This window comes from Scardinius erythrophthalmus, assembly GCF_964197995.2.
Source record: "Scardinius erythrophthalmus genome assembly, chromosome: 1".
Taxonomy (NCBI): domain Eukaryota; kingdom Metazoa; phylum Chordata; class Actinopteri; order Cypriniformes; family Leuciscidae; genus Scardinius; species Scardinius erythrophthalmus.
This window is the reverse complement of record NC_138221.1, coordinates 53,789,453-53,808,226: the sequence shown is the minus strand read 5'-3', so window position 1 is coordinate 53,808,226 and position 18,774 is coordinate 53,789,453. Positions and strand designations below refer to the sequence as shown.

General features: G+C 38.4%; 2 protein-coding genes across 4 annotated transcripts; one reads left to right on the top strand and one right to left on the bottom strand.

Moving 5' to 3' along the window:
• Positions 1–1,888: 1,888 nt before the first annotated feature.
• LOC308700990 (uncharacterized protein) lies at positions 1,889–9,559 on the top strand. Of its 3 annotated transcripts, none has more exons than XM_081382968.1 (10): positions 1,889–1,960; positions 2,650–2,746; positions 3,261–3,384; positions 3,469–3,626; positions 3,886–3,942; positions 4,082–4,224; positions 4,517–4,682; positions 5,347–5,486; positions 8,193–8,355; positions 9,173–9,559. In XM_081382968.1, the coding sequence occupies exons 2-10, from the start codon at positions 2,729–2,731 to the stop codon at positions 9,236–9,238; spliced, it is 1,035 nt and encodes a 344-aa protein (XP_081239094.1). In that variant the 5' UTR covers positions 1,889–1,960; positions 2,650–2,728; the 3' UTR covers positions 9,239–9,559. The 3 variants fall into 3 exon arrangements, with proteins under 3 accessions (XP_081239094.1, XP_081239093.1, XP_081239092.1); XM_081382967.1 differs by having other exon boundaries at positions 1,955–2,001; XM_081382966.1 differs by lacking the exon at positions 1,889–1,960 and adding an exon at positions 1,997–2,184.
• A 1,174-nt stretch (positions 9,560–10,733) lies between these two features.
• nr1d1 (nuclear receptor subfamily 1, group d, member 1) lies at positions 10,734–18,204 on the bottom strand. Its single transcript, XM_081372078.1, has 8 exons — positions 17,798–18,204; positions 14,288–14,593; positions 14,114–14,202; positions 13,862–14,006; positions 12,881–13,596; positions 12,602–12,787; positions 12,279–12,489; positions 10,734–11,679 (listed from the first exon to the last, which is right to left on the bottom strand). Exons 1-8 carry the CDS (start codon positions 17,847–17,849, stop codon positions 11,483–11,485), a joined length of 1,902 nt encoding a protein of 633 aa, XP_081228204.1. The 5' UTR covers positions 17,850–18,204; the 3' UTR covers positions 10,734–11,482.
• Between the last annotated feature and the right edge of the window lie 570 nt (positions 18,205–18,774).

Sequence of the window (18,774 nt, the reverse complement as noted above, 5' to 3'; positions counted from 1 at the left end):
CAATAATAATAATTTTAATAATAAATGACTACAGCAACTGGGTAGCAACATCTCCATATACTGATAGGAGTCTTTTACTTCCAAAGATGATTTTTCTTCAGTTGTTTTTGAAATTGTTCAGGATGAATTTGGAAATGGAATAGATATGCGGGAGGGGAAATAACATAAAAATATGTCAATTTCACTATCCAGTCTCTTCTTCTTTTTTTCCCCGTTATTATTAAACTGACTTTTTTAAACTTACAAATTCTTCATCTTTCTATTTGATTTATATTTCTGATGGCTTTTTAAGAAATGACATAGGATTGTATCTCTTATGTTTGCAATAGAATCTGCTCTCTTTTTCTCTGTGAACCGCAACATAGTATCTTTTCAGGCCACACAGAGCAGCATGATGTTGAAATCATTTTCATTTTTATTGTTTCATTTCACCTGTAATAATGCAACAGGAGAGTGAAGGTTGGTTGAATTAAATAGGGCACATTTTAGGAGGATGAGAGAGGAAGTAGACTACCTTTCAGACTACCTTTATCCCTTCACCCTTCTCACAGCAGGTGCCACAGACATTATCGGGACTTTCAGCCCTCTGCCTGCCTGATTTTCTTTGATTCTCATCCACTATTGTTTTGAACTCCTTGTAAAAAAATACAGAGCATAGATATGAATGTGACAATAAAAGATGAGTAAACTGGTGTCCTCTTGTGTCTGGGCTGTGTGTTTGTGTGCGCTTGTGTTAACTTGGGCACATCTAGCTTTGTCTGTCATATTTTATAAAAACATACTGTTTGATATAAAGTATGTTATAAAGCTGAATGGACTGTAGAGACAGTTTTGTCCATAAAATATTTGAATTACAGTTTGACACTTAAATTTATAGAGGAACACAATACAAAAAAGCAGACATTTTACAATTAATGTTAATGTTAAGGTTGAGGTACAGAAATTGGGTCATCACAGAATCAATTTAAATTATTTAAACCATGATTTGTTGTAATTAATCTATTGTTGGTCCAATTGCACAAATTTTCTCTTTGATTTTGTATTTTATTTTTAAAAAGCTCTATTTTATCATAATAGAGACAACACAGATTTATACTGATGTGTTTTTAGAATAAGGTTTTTTTTCTTTTTCTTTTTTGAAATCAGGAGAAATTGTGATATTTAAAAAAAAAAATAATAACATTTGTTAAATTTATTGCATTTTCATTACTTTTTTTATTTTTAAGAATTGTATTATATAAATGTTGCTGAGAAGCATAGGCTAACGGGTTCCCACTAATAGAAGTCTGACAGCTATGGTGTCCTATTAATCAGAAAAATGAGACATGTGTTGACGATAGAAAACTTATAGGCTAATATTCTTCATAATAATAATAATCTTAATAATGATCTTAATACCTTTTGAAAGTTTTGCAATTAAGACTTGAGCCTTAATCCAGTAATAACGGAAATGTGCTCTCCCCCGGTTTAATCGTGGAGTAAAATTCATTATTTAAAGAGTATACATTTTTGTCAGGCATCTATACATTTAAGCCTATACATTTTCAGCTAAAAAATCGCAATGATGAGCAACTGAAATAGAACTGCTTAACTTTCTTTAGCTACTAAATGACAACGCTTTTGATATATTCTACATATTTCTATAAGCATTACAATTGTATTTCTTAAAGTCTTTATTTAACGTTAAATAGGCTAAATCAATCTAAAAGACGTAACACAACCCATAAACGTTTTTTTTTTCTGATTATTCAAACAAATAGATTAAATATAATGTACAAAATGAAAAATATTTATTTCATGTTATGAATATATTGTAAAATACACTAATCATGTATTGTTTTTTGGCGGTACATTCCATACATATCTATGGTAAATTCAAGTACGTGTTTCAGTCATGGACAATGATTGGTTGACGTTTGTGACGAAGGCCTCGCAGTTCTGACCAATCAGCGTTAGGCGGGTAAGTTTCAAAACACAAATGGCGACGGTGAGAGGCGAAGCGTAAGTATTATCTAAAAAACTATAAGGAAAATAAACGCCGTTTGTTTTATACTTTTTTAAATTACGCTGATGCTATAAGAATCAAGGGTTCACCTGAAAATGTTTTTTATGTGTGTGGTGAAAGTACAAAGGCCTGAAAATGTGTCTTTCTTACAAAGTCACCGTTGTAATTGTAGTTTTCAGGTATTTTTGTTAACGTTACTTTGAAACGATGACCGTTTAGTAGGCTATATTTATTAGCCGCTGCAGTCATTACGTGCATATTTAAATCACTGTTAACCATTCAGGGTTTGGTGTTGCATCCAAACCACCCGTTCTCATAACTCTAAATAAATCATCTAACGGAACTTTCACATGGTCATTTGACGAATTAAATAATTTACTTCATTATGTAAGACAATAGATGTGCACGTGACTGTGACAACCCTCTTCAGTTAATTGATGATAATTGTATATACAGGGATTGTTTTCATTTTGTTTTAAAGTGAAGTTTCCTTTGGGATTTACTAATTCATGAATATCAGAGGGTGATCTGAAGATTCTGAAAGCCTTTTTTTTTTTTTTTTTTTTTTTTTACCATGGTAGTTTTTAAAGACAGAGTAACGTTATATGAATAAATAAACACTAAATAATAGTCTCTGATTTCAGACTTCTGGAAAGGACTGACCCTTCCTTCTTGAAATCATGGAACACCACCGAACTGCAGGAAACAGGAGAGGGAGAAATTATGGCTCCTTATTTGATGGTACATTTTGAGTTTTGTTATATATGTAACTGCAGTTTATAACAACGATGTCCCTTTAAAAACATACTATTATGAAACAATAATATAGGATTTCCTTCAAATGATGTAATAAAATGTAGATGTTTTAAAGTCACCATGACATCAGTATAGACAATTCTTTTCTTTTTTTTAATGGAATATTGCAGTATTTACTATAAATGATTTACTCATGCACTTCACTATTTTGTTAAATTCATCTGCCCCTGTAACCTTTAATCAAAACAACGTCCTCTTCCTCTTGCAATGACACCTCTTTTCTCTGATGATGTGTTTACTGGCATGAGGGCGGGGCAACCTGTCACTCACATGACATCACAGCAATAAACTACAACCATCCAATCAATTCCTGATGGACAAAATCAAGTCTCTCCTTAAATTTTTCTTGTTTTCTTGCCTTATCACTCGCATATACATCACAACAAGGTTGAAAAGACTGTCGCAACTTGCGTTTCAAGGCATTTGTTTCTGTGCGTAGGACTGCAGGCGAAAACAGAAGCATATATTCAGGCAGCTGAGTGTGTTGTATGACATGATCCAGCTGCTGGCAGGTCTGGAGTCAGTGGATCAGCTGCTGAATGAGCCATGTCCCCAAAACCCAGGTAACTCACACATCATGGATTATTGTACATGACTGTTCATCGCTAAACAAAGCAGTGAAATGATGCCTTGATTTGGGTGCACAGGTAATGAAGCTCGTTCTGCATGGAAGGCTTTAAAAGCAGAATATCAGGAGAGAGTTCAGGAGGTGGAAGGGCTGATCAGTGCTTTCCAGGTCCGCATGGAAGAGCTTCAGAGTAAACGGCAGAAACTGGAGACTCTACTGTCCACTCTGCAGATAAAGGTATGCCTAATCGGGCTTCTTTCTGATACATGAAGAAAAATGGCTTTTTATCCGATTTATCAAACTAATTTGATTTATGTTTTAGATTAATCTGATAAAAAGCTAATTTTTTTGGCTGATTGTTGTTGCCCTTAAAAAACTCCAACAATGATAGAATGACAGACCACTTTTATGATGTGGTTTCATGCAGCTATACATAGAGCTTCATACTTGCATTCTCATACAGTTGTATTGTACATTAAATCTCGTTCTCGTTCAGAAGGACGAGTGCAAAGAGAAGGAAAGAATCACAGCTAAACAGAATCAGAGAGCTGAGGTAAGACATCCATTTACTTTACTTCTTGGGTTGGCTAGTTAGCTCCAATAATTTCAACTTTTCTTCACCAAAATGAAGCTGTGGGACAAACTGGTTGAATCAAACTGATTAAATTTTCATTCCTTTCTCTCACGCACAGAAACAAATCAGTTTTCAGCTGGAAGATTCCCTCCAGGCAGCCCAGAACGCCTTGAATGTGTGTGATGTGCATCTGTCTAAGCTCAAGGATGAGTTTGAAAGACAGCAGGCTCGAATTAGTGACTGGACTCTATTAAGAGACAAGTGAGTCTGTATATACACTACTGTTGAACAGGTTGGGGTAAGTTTTTTTTATTACAGAAATTAATACTATTATTCAGCAAGAATGCATTAAATTGATCAAAAAGGTGTCCATTTCGATTAAATTATGTTCTTTTTAAATGTATCAAAGATTCTAAAGATTGTTGTGACTGATTACACTGAAGTTATATATATATATATGTGTGTGTGTGTGTGTGTGTGTGTGTGTGTATATGTGTGTGTATCGTCACAATAAACTCCCCTTTTTCTTTGTTTTATTTTCTTTGTCTCTCAGGCTGCAAACCTTGGTCACATTGACTCAGAGAAATATGCAGTATAGGCTGCTCTCAGTCAGTCCCTCTGAGCTGTGCCTTGAGCTCTTGCCTCGTGTTGCTGAAAAATCACTTGAACCTCTGCGTGTCTCCGTCACCATGACAGCCAGTGACGAGTTCCAACTTCAGGTACTGTAACTCAGCAAATATTTCCCTTAAGTGATGCTGAGAGCGGTGAAATGTGAATTAAGGGATGAGCTGCCTGATTTCAAAAGGGGAACATGCTTCTTATCATAAAACATATAGACTTTGTTCATGCACTCATACGTAGTTCAGAAGATACTTTTTTTGTAATCTTGTTCTAGTTAATATATCATTATAAAATGTATGTGTACATATACATACATGCATACACACACACACACACATATACATACAGTATAGAAATTTGAGATTCAATTCAAACTTTTTACTCGCATTATGAATATACTAGAATTTGTACTGCTGTAAAAAAAATTGCAAATACAGTAGGCTACAATACTAAAACCTTTTTTTTTAAAGGCAATTTAAGTCTTTTATTCACCAAGATTGTATTTAAGTAATTATAAATAAAACATTTTTTAACAATACACAAGAAAGATGTTAACATTTATTGTTACTGTTTGAGATAACTAATGAAAAACTTTTGAATGATAATGATCATATGGTGGTAATAAAATTATGACTAAATCTTTGTTTTTGTCAGTGTTTAGAGCTAATATTCCTCTAGAACTACATTTATTTTAAATGGTTTTACCTGGTTTTCATTCTGTTTCATTATATTATTGTGAATGTACCTCTTTCCTGTCTGTAGGTGTTTCAGGGAACCGCTGGCCTGGTAGAGGAGGTGGTGAACGGCCCGCTTAGGCAAGTGAGCGCCGCCCTTGTGGAGATGATGGAGCGGTACATAAGTCAAGGAGAGATGCTGTCTGAGATTCAGGCTCTTCACTCCAGGTACATTTTCTTAAAGTGCAATCAATCATATCAAAAGCTGATAAAGAAGAAGGTTCATTAAAACCCAAAGACATCATACAACTCATCCTCAAAATGATTCCACACTGTGAAGTGTGTGACAGCTGCATAGTATTGTCTTCATTCAGCATGTTTTGAAAAATTTCGCTCAAAATACAAGTGTCCTAATACTGATAAACAGACACTATGTGACGAACAGGGTCGTAAAAATTCTGTCATAATCTATTATTACCCGTCATTTATTTTTCATATTTTAATGATAATAAGATGTTTAATAGCTTTTGTTTTTGTTCACATTTTCATTTTTAATCATGAACTGACAGGACAAGCATATAGGCTAGATTATACATTTATTTATTTATGAAGAGAGCAGAGACTGAGTCACTTTTCATGCTCAACTCCACAGGAAGCAGATTAATGTTTGTTTGACAGCAGAGTGCCACTAAATCCCATTCACTCCAAGGATGATAACGATAAAGATATTGCCTGGTTTTAAAATCGTTCTTAATAATAAATAGTCCACACCACAGCTATAACGATAACGGCACAGAGAAAGATATCATTGGAATCACTTTCAGAAGAATTTTATCCAGCTGATAAACGATAAAAACATTGACAGCCAATCAGAATCCATCCAATCCAGCGTAGGAGCACAGCTAAATCAACAACAGGGCGTCTCGTGTGCTGCGCTAATCACTCCGCCCAAGTAGCCACTCCGCCCAAGTAGCTGTGCTCCTACGCCTAGTGAGAATATAGTTCCCAGTATTTATACGATTAAAAATGGTCTCTGTCTCATATAGCCTTGTTATTTGTACACGCTGTGACTATACAGATCACAACATGTAAATAGGAAAATGTTTGCATTTTTTTGTCACTTATTGGGATTTGTATGCTACCATTATCCATTTACATCCAGTCTTTGTGCTAAGCTAGGCTAGCGGTTGGTGCGTCAAATAACACTTACAGAACGCACAGAAACGAAAAAGGTATGTATGGACTTATCTAACTCTGGGGGATACTGTGAATAAGCTAAAGTTCCAAAAAGTCGGAGTGTTCCTTTAAAGTGACAGACAAGCACGCGCTTTGAATAAACAGAACGATGTAGCCTGAACTGGCTAATTTGAACTGTGCAATATTACAAAATACAATTACGATTGAAATGAACTGACCTAAACTCAGTCGACTTTCTGTATCTGCCTGAACTCGTATGTTCCTCGTGGTCCACATCGACTTAAACTGGGTGCTCTCCTGGGTGTAATAAAACGCATCAAGGCTGACTGATACAGAGGCAATTGTCGTTAGATTTTTCATCAAATTTTTTTTTTTTTTTGCCTCAGACAGACGACTTCTCGCAGCAGTTTTAATTTTGTTCTAGAGGCTGAACCCACCCTCTGCTGCCACACTGGAGCGCACTCGCAGGGTGGGAATTACAGTTACAAGTTACAATAGATCACCCTAAGTGTAATCTGGCAAAACGATAGACAGCCTTCAGATTTTTTTGCCACTGCTAAAAACATTCAGTCAATGATGTAAAATATTCGGTTAGCGCGACCTTTGCTCAGATTTATGATTATTTTTGGTTTTATTGAATCTCAGCTGCTGCGGAATGTTCTGATTTAAGGTAACAACTGTAAGGAAGACTTTTGCTTTCCCATTCCAACCCCCTCCAGGGTCCATTTGGATTTCCTAAAGGCAAAGAGGTGCTGACAGTGATCAAGCCCTGTAGGCCAAGATGTGTTTACATCGAGGGTCTGCTAATTGTCACACCTTTAGTATGTGGGGGAAGTTGCCATCTTCTGATTGGTCAGTTTGAACATTTGGATTTCAGTCACATGGTAAAGGAAGAGATAAAGGAAGATTGTAACTTGCCCTGGCTCTTCTTCTTCTGGGTCCTCTTTTCTTGGGGCCTGCTCTTTGGATCTCTCTCTCTAGCTTTAGTCTTGTGGCTCTCCTCCTAGTCTCTCTCTCTCTCTCTCTCTCTCTCTCTCTCTCTCTCTCTCTCTCTCTCTCTCTCTCTCTCTCTCTCTCTCTCTCTCTCTCTCTCTCTCTCTCTCTCTCTCTCTCTCTCTCTCTCTCTCTCTCTCTCTCTCTCTCTCTCTCTCTCTCTCTCTCTCTCTCTCTCTCTCTCTCTCTCTCTCTCTCTCTCTCTCTCTCTCTCTCTCTCTCTCTCTCTCTCTCTCTCTCTCTCTCTCTCTCTCTCTCTCTCTCTCTCTCTCTGCTGGGTATGATTAATGTTATAAGATTTAATCATCTCAGACATCTATTTTAAGTGTTACCATAACCAGATATTGTCGTTAAACCTTTTTACTTACAAAACCGTTTCAAATTACAAAAGTTTTAAATAGCTTTGATTTGGTATTAACATTAATGTGCTATCTATTGCAATACAATATTGTCAAACTATAGCAATGCTCTCCCACATATTTTGCTATTATACCTGCACTTATTTCCACCGTTGGTATAAGTAGCAGTGGGTGGTAATGGACAAGAAATGTACATTTTTCTACCATCTTACTAATAATGTTTCTTTCGGCAGTCCTGCAGCCTGAACCCCTGTAGTGACAACCCCTTACACAACACCGGAGCTCAGCATTACTACTTTACAGCAATAAAAGGGGAAACTCGTCTTACATGATGAATAATTTTACTCCCTGTGGCTCATTTGCAATTTTACGTTTGTTTCATCAGGTTTGCGATTGATTGGTGTCCTGCTGAAAAGCTTCTGATCTTTCTCAAGACTGCGACCACCGTTTGTCACCTGAGGGTGGAGGAGGGTTACCCATCACACGGTCGAGCTACTCTCCTGTCTGTGAGAAAAGACGGCAATCTGTTTGATATCACCAATCTACAGGTAAGGAAGAGTGAAAAGGTTTGGTTTTAATTTGCTGATCCATGTTGTTTTTTAATAATTGCGATGCGATGCAAAGCATCAAGATATGCAAATATCTATGTCTTTGCTTTTTGCTGCATAGTGACCTTATGTTTGCCCCATATTCAAACTTTATAAATATTGTGACTTGTTCTTAGACGTGTACTCTTTGTGATCATGTTGGCTTGATATGGTTTTGAAAAACTGTTGTTTAAATTTAACATGAAAATGTAACATTTTCCTTACACTTTGAAAGCGTTTGATTGTACACTTCTTTTTTTTTTTTTTTTTTTTTTTCTTAAGGGTTTCAAGTGTATTATATATATTTTTTAAATATCATGAATTTTTAATTCATTGATAGCATTACACTTTTGGGGAGTCGCACCACATGACATTTTACAACCTGAACTAGCCATGCTTTGTAAAAATAATAATAATTTCCCAAATAAATAAGTGTAAAATGACACTAATCTACTTAATGTTGTTTATGTTAATTTCCTTAATTTAACCGTGTTGTAGAATTTTTTTGAAATTATTTTATTATAGTTTTATTGTGATATCAGAACAATTGTATCATCCTGAGATTTTTTTACTTTATGCTCCCCCAAACAATATCAAAATAGACTTTAATATATCATTTGCTCATCATAGAAGAGATGCATTGAAGTCATTGTATGTATGAACTGCATTTTCTAAATGTGTCCCCCAAGCAAGTAACTGGTAAATCCACTATTATCCTTGCAACATGTTTTTTCCTAATTCTGAGTTGAGTATGTTATTCATAAGTGACTCTTTTCAGCCCGCAGAGCAACATCCTGTCCTGACAGAGTGGCTTGAGTTTCTCTCCTCCAATCCGAACATCTGATGTGAACGTCAAAATGTACTCCTGCCCTGACTCAGAAAGGCAGATCTCCACCACGTATGTCATGTCCTGAGTCAGAGTCTATTACATAACACGTACACTCTGCATTGTACAGTTCTAGTTGCATTGTTGATATATAAATGAATGTTTGTATTGTGTCTGTGTACGTATTGTGAGTTATAAAGTGCTTTCAGTCTTTATCTAACCAACCCAGACTGTCAATACTTTTATAATTATTTTGTACAAAATTGCTCTTCACCCTTATCAAAGGATTGAGCTTTTAAATAAAATGAATCTAAAATGTATTAAATGGCATCCAGTTTGACTTTTGCACTTCTACTCTTGTTTTTAACACTAGAGGGCAGCACTTTATGTAAGTAGCACCACATGCACGTTCCATATGCTGTTGTCTGACATAACAGGTTAGGTAACAGGTTAGACTCAGGCTTGTTCTTCTGCTGCCTGGATATTTAATCCTCCCTTTTTTACTACACAGAGTTGGATACTTTTAAAGTGTCGCACATTTCCACCTCAGACATGTAAAGCTCCTATCACGTTGGCCTCTGGCCACCCCGAGCTTGTTATGAAACGAGATCAAATTCAGTCTTTTTTTTTCTTCCCATGGTTATTCTGATATACTCTACTTGGCACTTAGAGCATGACTCCACTTTCTGTACCAGTTATCCGCCCTCTGGCGCTACACAACAGGAGCTGCTCTTATTGGCCAAATCAGATGTGAGGTTTGTTCTGGACTTGGCCAATAGGGAGCTGTGAAACTGATTATGAGGACACAATGACCCAGTTCTTGGTCCATGTGTGTGGAGAGCACTCCACATATTCTCTGCTCATTCTGCTGTCTGTAATGAGATGGGGCCTGGACTCTGTGCTGTGCTCTGTAGATCAGACTCCATGTCTAACAGGGAAAACTAAGACAGGTCTTTGCAAATAATGACAAAGATCTTGTCAGTGGTATTTGCTTGCATAGCTAGGTGAACCATATGTTCCCCTCATTATTTCCATATTCTTTCATATGTTAAAAATATGATTTATTGTTAAATTTAATTCACATTAGTGTACTACGTTGATTTATATTTACAATGAATGAGGTAGGTATTGTATTTTTCCCCACTTGCTTATCATTTTCTACTTACCTGTGTTGATTAACTATAAGTAAATATTTGCTGTCTTCTATATTTGTTCACACACCAGCTCCCACTAGAGGACACTGCCTTTAAATTTATATATATATATATATATATATATATATATATATATATATATATATATATATATATATATATATATATATATATATAATACTTTATATTCTATATACAGTAAATACTGTATGTATAATGTATATATTATATAATTTCATTTGTTTTTATAAATTTTTATTCTTTTACAATAAATGTTTTCAGTACACAGGTACACCAAGATTTATTCGACACAAATTAGATTTTTCTTCTTGAAAAAAAGACAACACGCAGCACTGTTTCATAAAATGGCTTTATGAAGTAAAAGACAATTGAAATACATGTCGGAAGTTCTATAATATGCATACACTCTACTTATATGTCTGTGTTCATATATTTATATATCATCTGCGTTGAGCATGTGAACTTTACAAAAAAATATATATTATACATTTGAAAACATTTAAAGTATATATATCATATTTACAAATATTTTACAGTGTCACAGGGATGTGAATATGCATGAAGGTTCATACCATGTATAGCTTTTCATTTGCATCATAGCTAAAATGATTATTTAATCTCTGAGTGTGGGTGTAGCAGGAACCCAGGCCTGGGTATGAGGAGACGCTCTGATCTGCTGCTGTCGTCTCCTCTCTGGAAGTGGCCTGGAGATCCTTCTGGCCTGGCTGGTGAAGCCTTGCAAGAGACATTTTGCACTTGTTCCCTATGCAGATGCAGTCTGAATGTGAGTGTTTTTGTCTGCTTCATTATTACCACCCATGTCAAGTAAGCAATGACATCTCAAAGACCCTTTTAACTGCCCTAAATATGGTTAGCTAGCCATAAAGGCTCCTGACCATCCATTAGACACCAAAGCATCCCTTCAAATGTGTCATCAAGTCCTTTTAAGTGCCAAATGCATTGGTTTGTTTTCTGGTTTGTTCTCTTGGAACGGGTTCTAATGTTTGTACCCTTTTTTTTTTTTTGTCTTGCAGTCAACCAGCGGTGACCCACTTTAACTGGCTTCTCATGGCAGTGGTTTGCAACCTCAGACGTCAATGCGGAAAGAGAGGAGTTTCTCCGAGTGCATATTATTCAGCGTGCGCAGGTCAGGAAGTTTGAGCAGCAGCTTGGTGAATCGGGAGGCGTCACAAGGGGCGCTCTTGCTGACGAGGGTTCGGAGAGCCCGGATTAGACTTTCCTGAAGCATCTCCACTGAATTCACATTTTCAATCCCAGAACGGTCTGTACAACAGAAACAAACGATGAGAGACCAAATTAAGTAGTGGATCAAACTAACGTACTTACTATATGATATATATGTAGTGTCAAGCCATAAAAGGGATGGTTGACCCCAAAATGAAAATTCTGTCATCGATTATGCATTTCTTTCTTCTGTGGAAGATGTTTTTAAAAACGTCTCAGTGTTTATGTTCATACAGTGAAAGACAATGGGGTCCGATGTTGTTTTGGGCACCATTGACTTTCATTGTATAAACAATCTTTCAAAACATTTTCTTTCTCTTTTTTTTTTTACACAGAAGAAAGCAAGTCATGCAGTGCAAGTTTAACCAAAACTTAATAAAGATAAATCATCATATCTCTTCACAGCTTGATTCCTATGGATTAGTTTTATAACACCTTCATGACCTTTTTGGATTTTCTACCTGGACTTCCAGTAGAGGGAGTGAAACCTCTCAGGTTTCATTAAAAATATCTTAATTTTTCATTATAAGATTTAGTGAAGTCTAATTTGTTTGAAACAATGTAAGGTTGGGTAAATGATGACAGAATTTTCATTTTTTTTAAATGAATTATCCCTTTCACACTAATATGCAACCTACCTGCAGAAACCAGCACCACTGCAGTGAAGAGTCCCAGTTCTTCTGCTGAGAGCTCTAATGCGTTGAGTTTCTCACTGAAGTCAAACATGGTTCCCAGCAAATCACCCATGCCCATGCTTTTCAGGGCCTCCAATCTGTAGGTGGCGCCTGAGATGAACGTAACAGTCTTCTCTTTTACGTTAAACAGCGAGGAGAAGCGTACCATGAGGACCTGCAGGAGAGATTCAAAAATAAAACATACTTAGTAAAACCTAATTTGGCATTGTGGCCTTTTTTATATTTGACGAAAGTCTGATGTTTTAAATTAAATACCAATGACTTACCTCAAATGTTCCGGCCTTCAGCAAAGTGACCTGGTCGTTTTGGGATAGAGTGCTAAACCCTGGGATGTGTTTGGCGAACTCCACCACCTCTCGCACCGCTGGGGTGAAGCTAAGAGAGAAGTCTTCCCAAATTTCCTGGGGTGTTTTGTTAGGGTCCGAGTAAGGATGCATGTTCATTGGACAAGCCTGGAAAAAAAGAAATCCGTTCAAAATCAAAAGTCCAAGACTTCTTTACTTGGCACTAAGTAGAACATATCGTTAGAATACCAAAGGTCTTACCAGCAGAATCTCCTTGCGTTTTTTCCACGGACAGTTCTGACCCTGTGAGCTGCTGTTTAACTCCTGACTGTGGCTTACGGCGAAGAGGTTACTGTTTGGAGATCGCTGGCCGTTGTTATTGTGCTGCTGATGTTGTCCAGGTGCTTGGGAGGCTTGAAAATGGAGGTCGTTTTCTGGTGGCACCTCGAAGTTGTTGCAATGATGAGCGACATTATTATCATGGTGGTAGATGGTGTTGTGGCCATTGAGGTGGTATCCAGCCATGCAGCGGTTGCTGCTTCGGTTGTCCAGCTCGCCGTTGTGCGGCAGCAGCGCTGAACCTAACTTATCATGAGCGTAGACGAAGGTCTCGCGGTGTGCCTGGGTTATGGCGGCGATGGTTTTGTCTACACCTGGGCTGGAGCACAGTGGTGGAGAAGAGGTAAGAGGTGGGGGGCTCTGAGCCGGTTGCACCGATGGGGTTGTTGGGGCCGGGGGGGATGAGGTTGGTTCTACGGCCACTGCGGGGAGCTGGGGTTGCGGCCCCACTGTAAGGCCTGGGCAAGGAGATGAGGAAGTGGTGGATGGGGACGAAGAAGAGCAGGGGGTGTTTGATGTGATGCTCGCCAGCTGGAATTCATTCTGAAGCTGGTTGTTCACCATGTTGTTCATGGCATTCTGCATCTCGGCCAGCATACGCTGCTTCTCGCGTTTTGGGATACGACCAAAACGAACAGCTGGGGGTTAAAGAAAGTACAGAAAATGTCACATTGATGTATGTATACCGATGTTCTATTTAGAAACCTTTCGAGGGATGTAGGAAGTATTGGTAACTATATCTGATATTGGGCATTTATTTTATATTTTTTAATTTATCGATATCTGCTGAAATTGGATATGCTCATTTCCACCCATTTAAAAATGTAATAACAGTCAGAATTAATATCAGAGCATCCCTAAACTTTTCTGTATTTCTCCAAGCTTGGTTGTCAAGATACTCACCGTCTCGGGACATTCCCACGGACAGACACTTTTTGAAACGGCACTGCTGGCACCGGTTCCGGTTGATCCTCATAATGGTACAAGTTTCATTCTTCAGGCACTTTTTGTACTGGATGTTCTGCTGGATGCTGCGTCGAAAGAATCCCTGTGGACCATGCAGATAATGTTAATTTTTTGTTTAAACAAAAGCTCTAATTAAAAGTGCAATGTTTCTTAAAGTTTTGTATATGTAAACAGATACCATTTTCTTACCTTGCAGCCCTCACAGGCATGGACCCCATAGTGAAAACCAGAAGCCACATCGCCACACACTTTGCACAGCAATACCATTCCATTCAGCTCTGGAAGGAAAGTCAGATGTTATAGTCGTTCTCCTGGACACCATACTGTCCATTGATCAGGTAAAGCATGGTTCTTATCACTTACTAGTAAGGGTGGCAACTGATTTGTTGGGTGAATTGCGTGCATTTCCAACATCATCACGGCCTCTTGGGGATCCACCAGAGCATGATGAGCTTCCCTCCTCTCCTGATCCAGAACTCGAGCTGCTGCTGCTGCTGGTGTACATCCGTGAGGAATCATGGGATCCATTGGGGGATGGTGGGAATGAAGATCCAAAGCAGGGTTGCGTAAAGGACTGCAGGCTGCTGTTGGAATTCTCACTGTACATGGACACGGGGCTGGTGCGGTTGGGAGAGCCTCCACACGATCCGATGTATGATATCACCCCACCTGGCGATGAAAAAGAAAAGTGCGCTTACTAGATTGCTCCCTGTTCGCTGCACAGTGTGAAAACAAAAAGTGAGAGAGGCCCACCGAGAGGGAGTTGAAAATGTTCTCAGGTATTTTTTTCTCCTCCCTAGAACAGTCTTGTGGGTACATCCTCATAAAAATGTTCCCATAAATACTTCTCTCCATTACACATGGAGTTTCACTGAAACAGATGGTGCTGAGGAAATGAGGAAGCTGAGAGAATCTGTCCTGGTGGAAAATAGGGATACTTTCTAGGAATTGTTATTGTAAACTGGATGGGGACATTAAAAAATTCAAGCGGCCGCTCCCTTTTTTCCTGAGCTTGTGTCTCAGAGGGCCTTTTTTTGTGGTTTATAGTTTCACTGGCACCAGTAAACCATGTGAGCCAGCCACATTTGACTCATGACATTTCTGTGTATCAAATGCACAATTCTCCATGATGTGTTGGTTGCACATGCCCAGACATGTGCATTGATAAATAACATTTACAACTCTGTTTTTGTTCGACTTATATCCTGCTCATTAGTTTAAATCATCAGCTCAGATCAGATAAGATTAGTCAACTTTGCTCTTGAAGAACTGTGCAGTGTGTTAGAGTTTACACATTGGCATTGCCTTGTTTACTATTCCCTAGAGTCCAATACTTCCTGCCTTTCCTAACCTTTGGTCCCCTGAAGTTAAACTCGGTTCCATCGCTCATGTTTTACTGTTTCCTCCTGCACACCAAATCACTGCACTTGATGGAAACTACATTTTAGGAAACCACATGTAGGAAGACGCATCTTGGCCATATTCCATGATGACAATGTCAAGATTCATCAGGTTCAAACTGTGAAAGAATGGTTGGGAGGGAGCATGAAGAATCATTTTCACTCATGAATTGGCACCCCTGAGTCCAAACCTTTATTTCAGTTAAAGTCTATGGGATGTGCTGGTGGAGACTTTACAGAGTGCTTGACTCTTGCATTGTCAATGCTAGATCTTGACCAAAAATTGATGCACCTCTTGATGGAAATAACATCACATTTATTTCCAGAAATAGGTGCATCAATTTTTGGTCAAGATCTTGTATTGACAATGCAAGAGTTAAGCACTCCGTAAAGTGCTCTTATTTTAGTGTTAAGTTACGGATATCAAAGTGTTTTGCAAGTTTAATCTTTACAGCATTTTAAATGTCAAAGGCAAACCAATTAGAAGTTACATAACAAGTGTGCACTTGCACAAAAGTTCAACAAGTCACTGTGTCAGGTGGAGCAACAACATGGAAACGCTCCTGTCACCAATTAAATTAGATTAGATCCACTGGACTGTTTTAGACTTTAACTTAGTGAGTTCATTGTGGATGTTTCTGTTATAGTCACATGGCAACAGTGGTTTTGGATCTTCACCCTGCTTATGTTCAAAAACGTGCTTCCTCAGGCTCCTAATTGCTTTTGAATCAAAACACTTAAGACTTTCCTAAACGCCTGTCAAAGGAAATACTTGTGTAAGCACAACAGGGGCGCGTGTGAGCTGTTCAGGCGTATCATTGGGGGAGCACGCCTCCCCTCCACGTGCGCCACACAAGGACAGCCCTTCAACGAGACTCCGTTCATTAGGCACGCCTCTCAAAACACACCCGCGCCGCTTTTTTAAACGCTTCACCATTCATTCACGCCTACATGCAATGAGCAAGCTTTTTTTGCTCTACATCAATACTGCTGTCAGTGTTTACATTGGGTTCATTATATTTGTCTCTTAAGCTCAAAACTGGGCGTTGCAGTGAATTTACGACAGGAAAAGGGTGAGAGTAAGATTCGAACCGGAATTTCCCCCCACTTACCCCTTCCAACACACAACGATAGATTATTGTAAATAGTTACTATTTGTGATATATAAACAATTGTTACTGGTTTACTTGGGAGTCATACGAGAAAAAGAACGCAAGTACAGCTATGTAGGATAAGCATATATAAACAGTGTTGCTATGGGCAACAGTCATTATCAATGACTATTTGACTTCTGAATGAACGACTGACCAATCACAATCGAGCATTCCAGAACCGTAATAAGAAAGAAATTGTATCGAACGTCTTCGAATCATCATGGATTCAATTAATCTGGATTAGAGACGAAACATCCGAATCATAGCGACATATAAAACCAATTAAAAAATACGATGACACATTTTCCTCCCTATCATTAACAAATTGAGCCATAACACTGTTAATAATCAACGATACATCTAATAAATACCTATGTATAAACACTAGGCTAATTCGAGGAAATAGGTAGTCACGGGGATATTTTGTGACGTATTCATGTCAGAGCAAAGGGGGAAAACTGTTATGTTACACTGGATCAATTTCATGTCCCAGTTTTGAAGCGAACACGTTGTTAACGTGATGCCCACCCCCGCGTCTCACTCTTCGGGCCAATCGCAGCGCGCACATGGCTCACACTGCAGCGTCACACACGAGTTCGCTCTTGGAGGGCAGACACGCATCGCAAGGCGGAATTATGTAATGAGCGACTACGCTTACCAATAGCTGTAGGCGGAGAGAGAAGAATGAAAACAAAAAGCACATGGCTAGGCTCGGCGGTCCATGTGAATCGAGTGAGGATATTCGACGCACGCCTGCATCAAAGGGATGTCCGTACACCTGACTTTTCAGTTATGACCCAGTTCCCCGAAATTCACGAGAACACTGTCTTAACCCGAGATGTCCTTGCCTTCGTCTGACATTTACATTCTATCTATATCTATTCTATAACTTTTCTCGCGCTAGAAATTACGCACACTTAAACAGTCGTCTCTCACACATATGAAGGATACTGTTATCAAGGAATAATTATTCGAAATATGTTTCATGTCATTAAACATACCTTCGTGATTATTTGTTTCAGAACCATGCAATCTAAAACCGAAATAATTTGGCGAGCCCTGATACGTCGATTTACTGTCAAGTCCGGCAGAAAGAAATATTATAGCCTATAGATAGCTGGGACGTTTCACCGCACCAAGCAATGATTATAGCCTACATTTAGTTTGTGGATCGTTTGCCCAACATTCAATGGTGCGTATAATGCAACACATTTACGAACATGCAAGTTGATAATGATTAAGCAGAGAGGTGAAACAAATCGCTGAACCAGACTGATCAACAAGACTGATTCTTAAAGCATCCATGCAGAGAGTCTTACCTGTGTTGTTTGTGTCTACTGCTGTCGTCATGTTGAGGTCCAGTAAAGGCATGCAAGTTTTTGACAATCTCCAATGCGATACCCAGAGTGGAGATGCACTTCTGTTTTTCTTCTCAGTTCTTCTTTACGATAAAGTCATAACTGCCAATAATGGCTTTCCTTAAATCGCATAAAATTTGTGCGCGTCTGCTATTATGCTGGTAAAAGATGTTAAAGGCTGCGCAAAGACATCAGTGAAATGTGGATCATTTAATGAAAATGTATCAGAAGCCTGCGCCTGTCCTGTCACTCGCCCAATCTGTGTCGCTCTGAACTGTTCTGTCAAGTCGGCCCGGTTTTGCTTAGACTGCCTCGTTCTAAGGAGCATGCTTGGATGAGACGAGCGCAGGCGCACCCACTTCACCGCCGCTGCACGAGGCTCGAAATGTGTCCATGTGACCTTGGCGAAAACCTCGTGGCCCAGTGACACACTTTCTCCAGAAAACATTTCGGAACGAATTTTAAAACTCCCCGCGCACGTGCCTGCCTCAAGTTAAAGAGTTTGAAATCGCCTGATGTCAAGAGGAATTGTTTGTATGACTGTTTCTACTTGCGTTTTACGCGTGAAAGTGTTTTTGTATAAGGAGAAGGTTTCAGTTTAAGGGATTTAAACTTGTACTTTTTTTTTTTTTAAGAATGTGTCAGTCTCTTGTCTGTCTCAAGATCTTTGCTCCCACTACTCAGACAATGCAAAAATTCATGACAAAATTTCAGTGTTGGATGAAATACACATCAGTAAAAGTACAGATACATTATTACTCCAGTAAGAGTAGGCTAGTTAATGTACTTGTTTATAATTCATTTAGCCAGCATTAGTCAACACTAATAAGAAAGATTAGTGCAGACATTTAATTTGTATTGATCTGCAAATAGGCAAACTTTTTATTTTATTACCAAAACTTAGTAGACATTCAAATCCAGACATGTCAAATGAATAG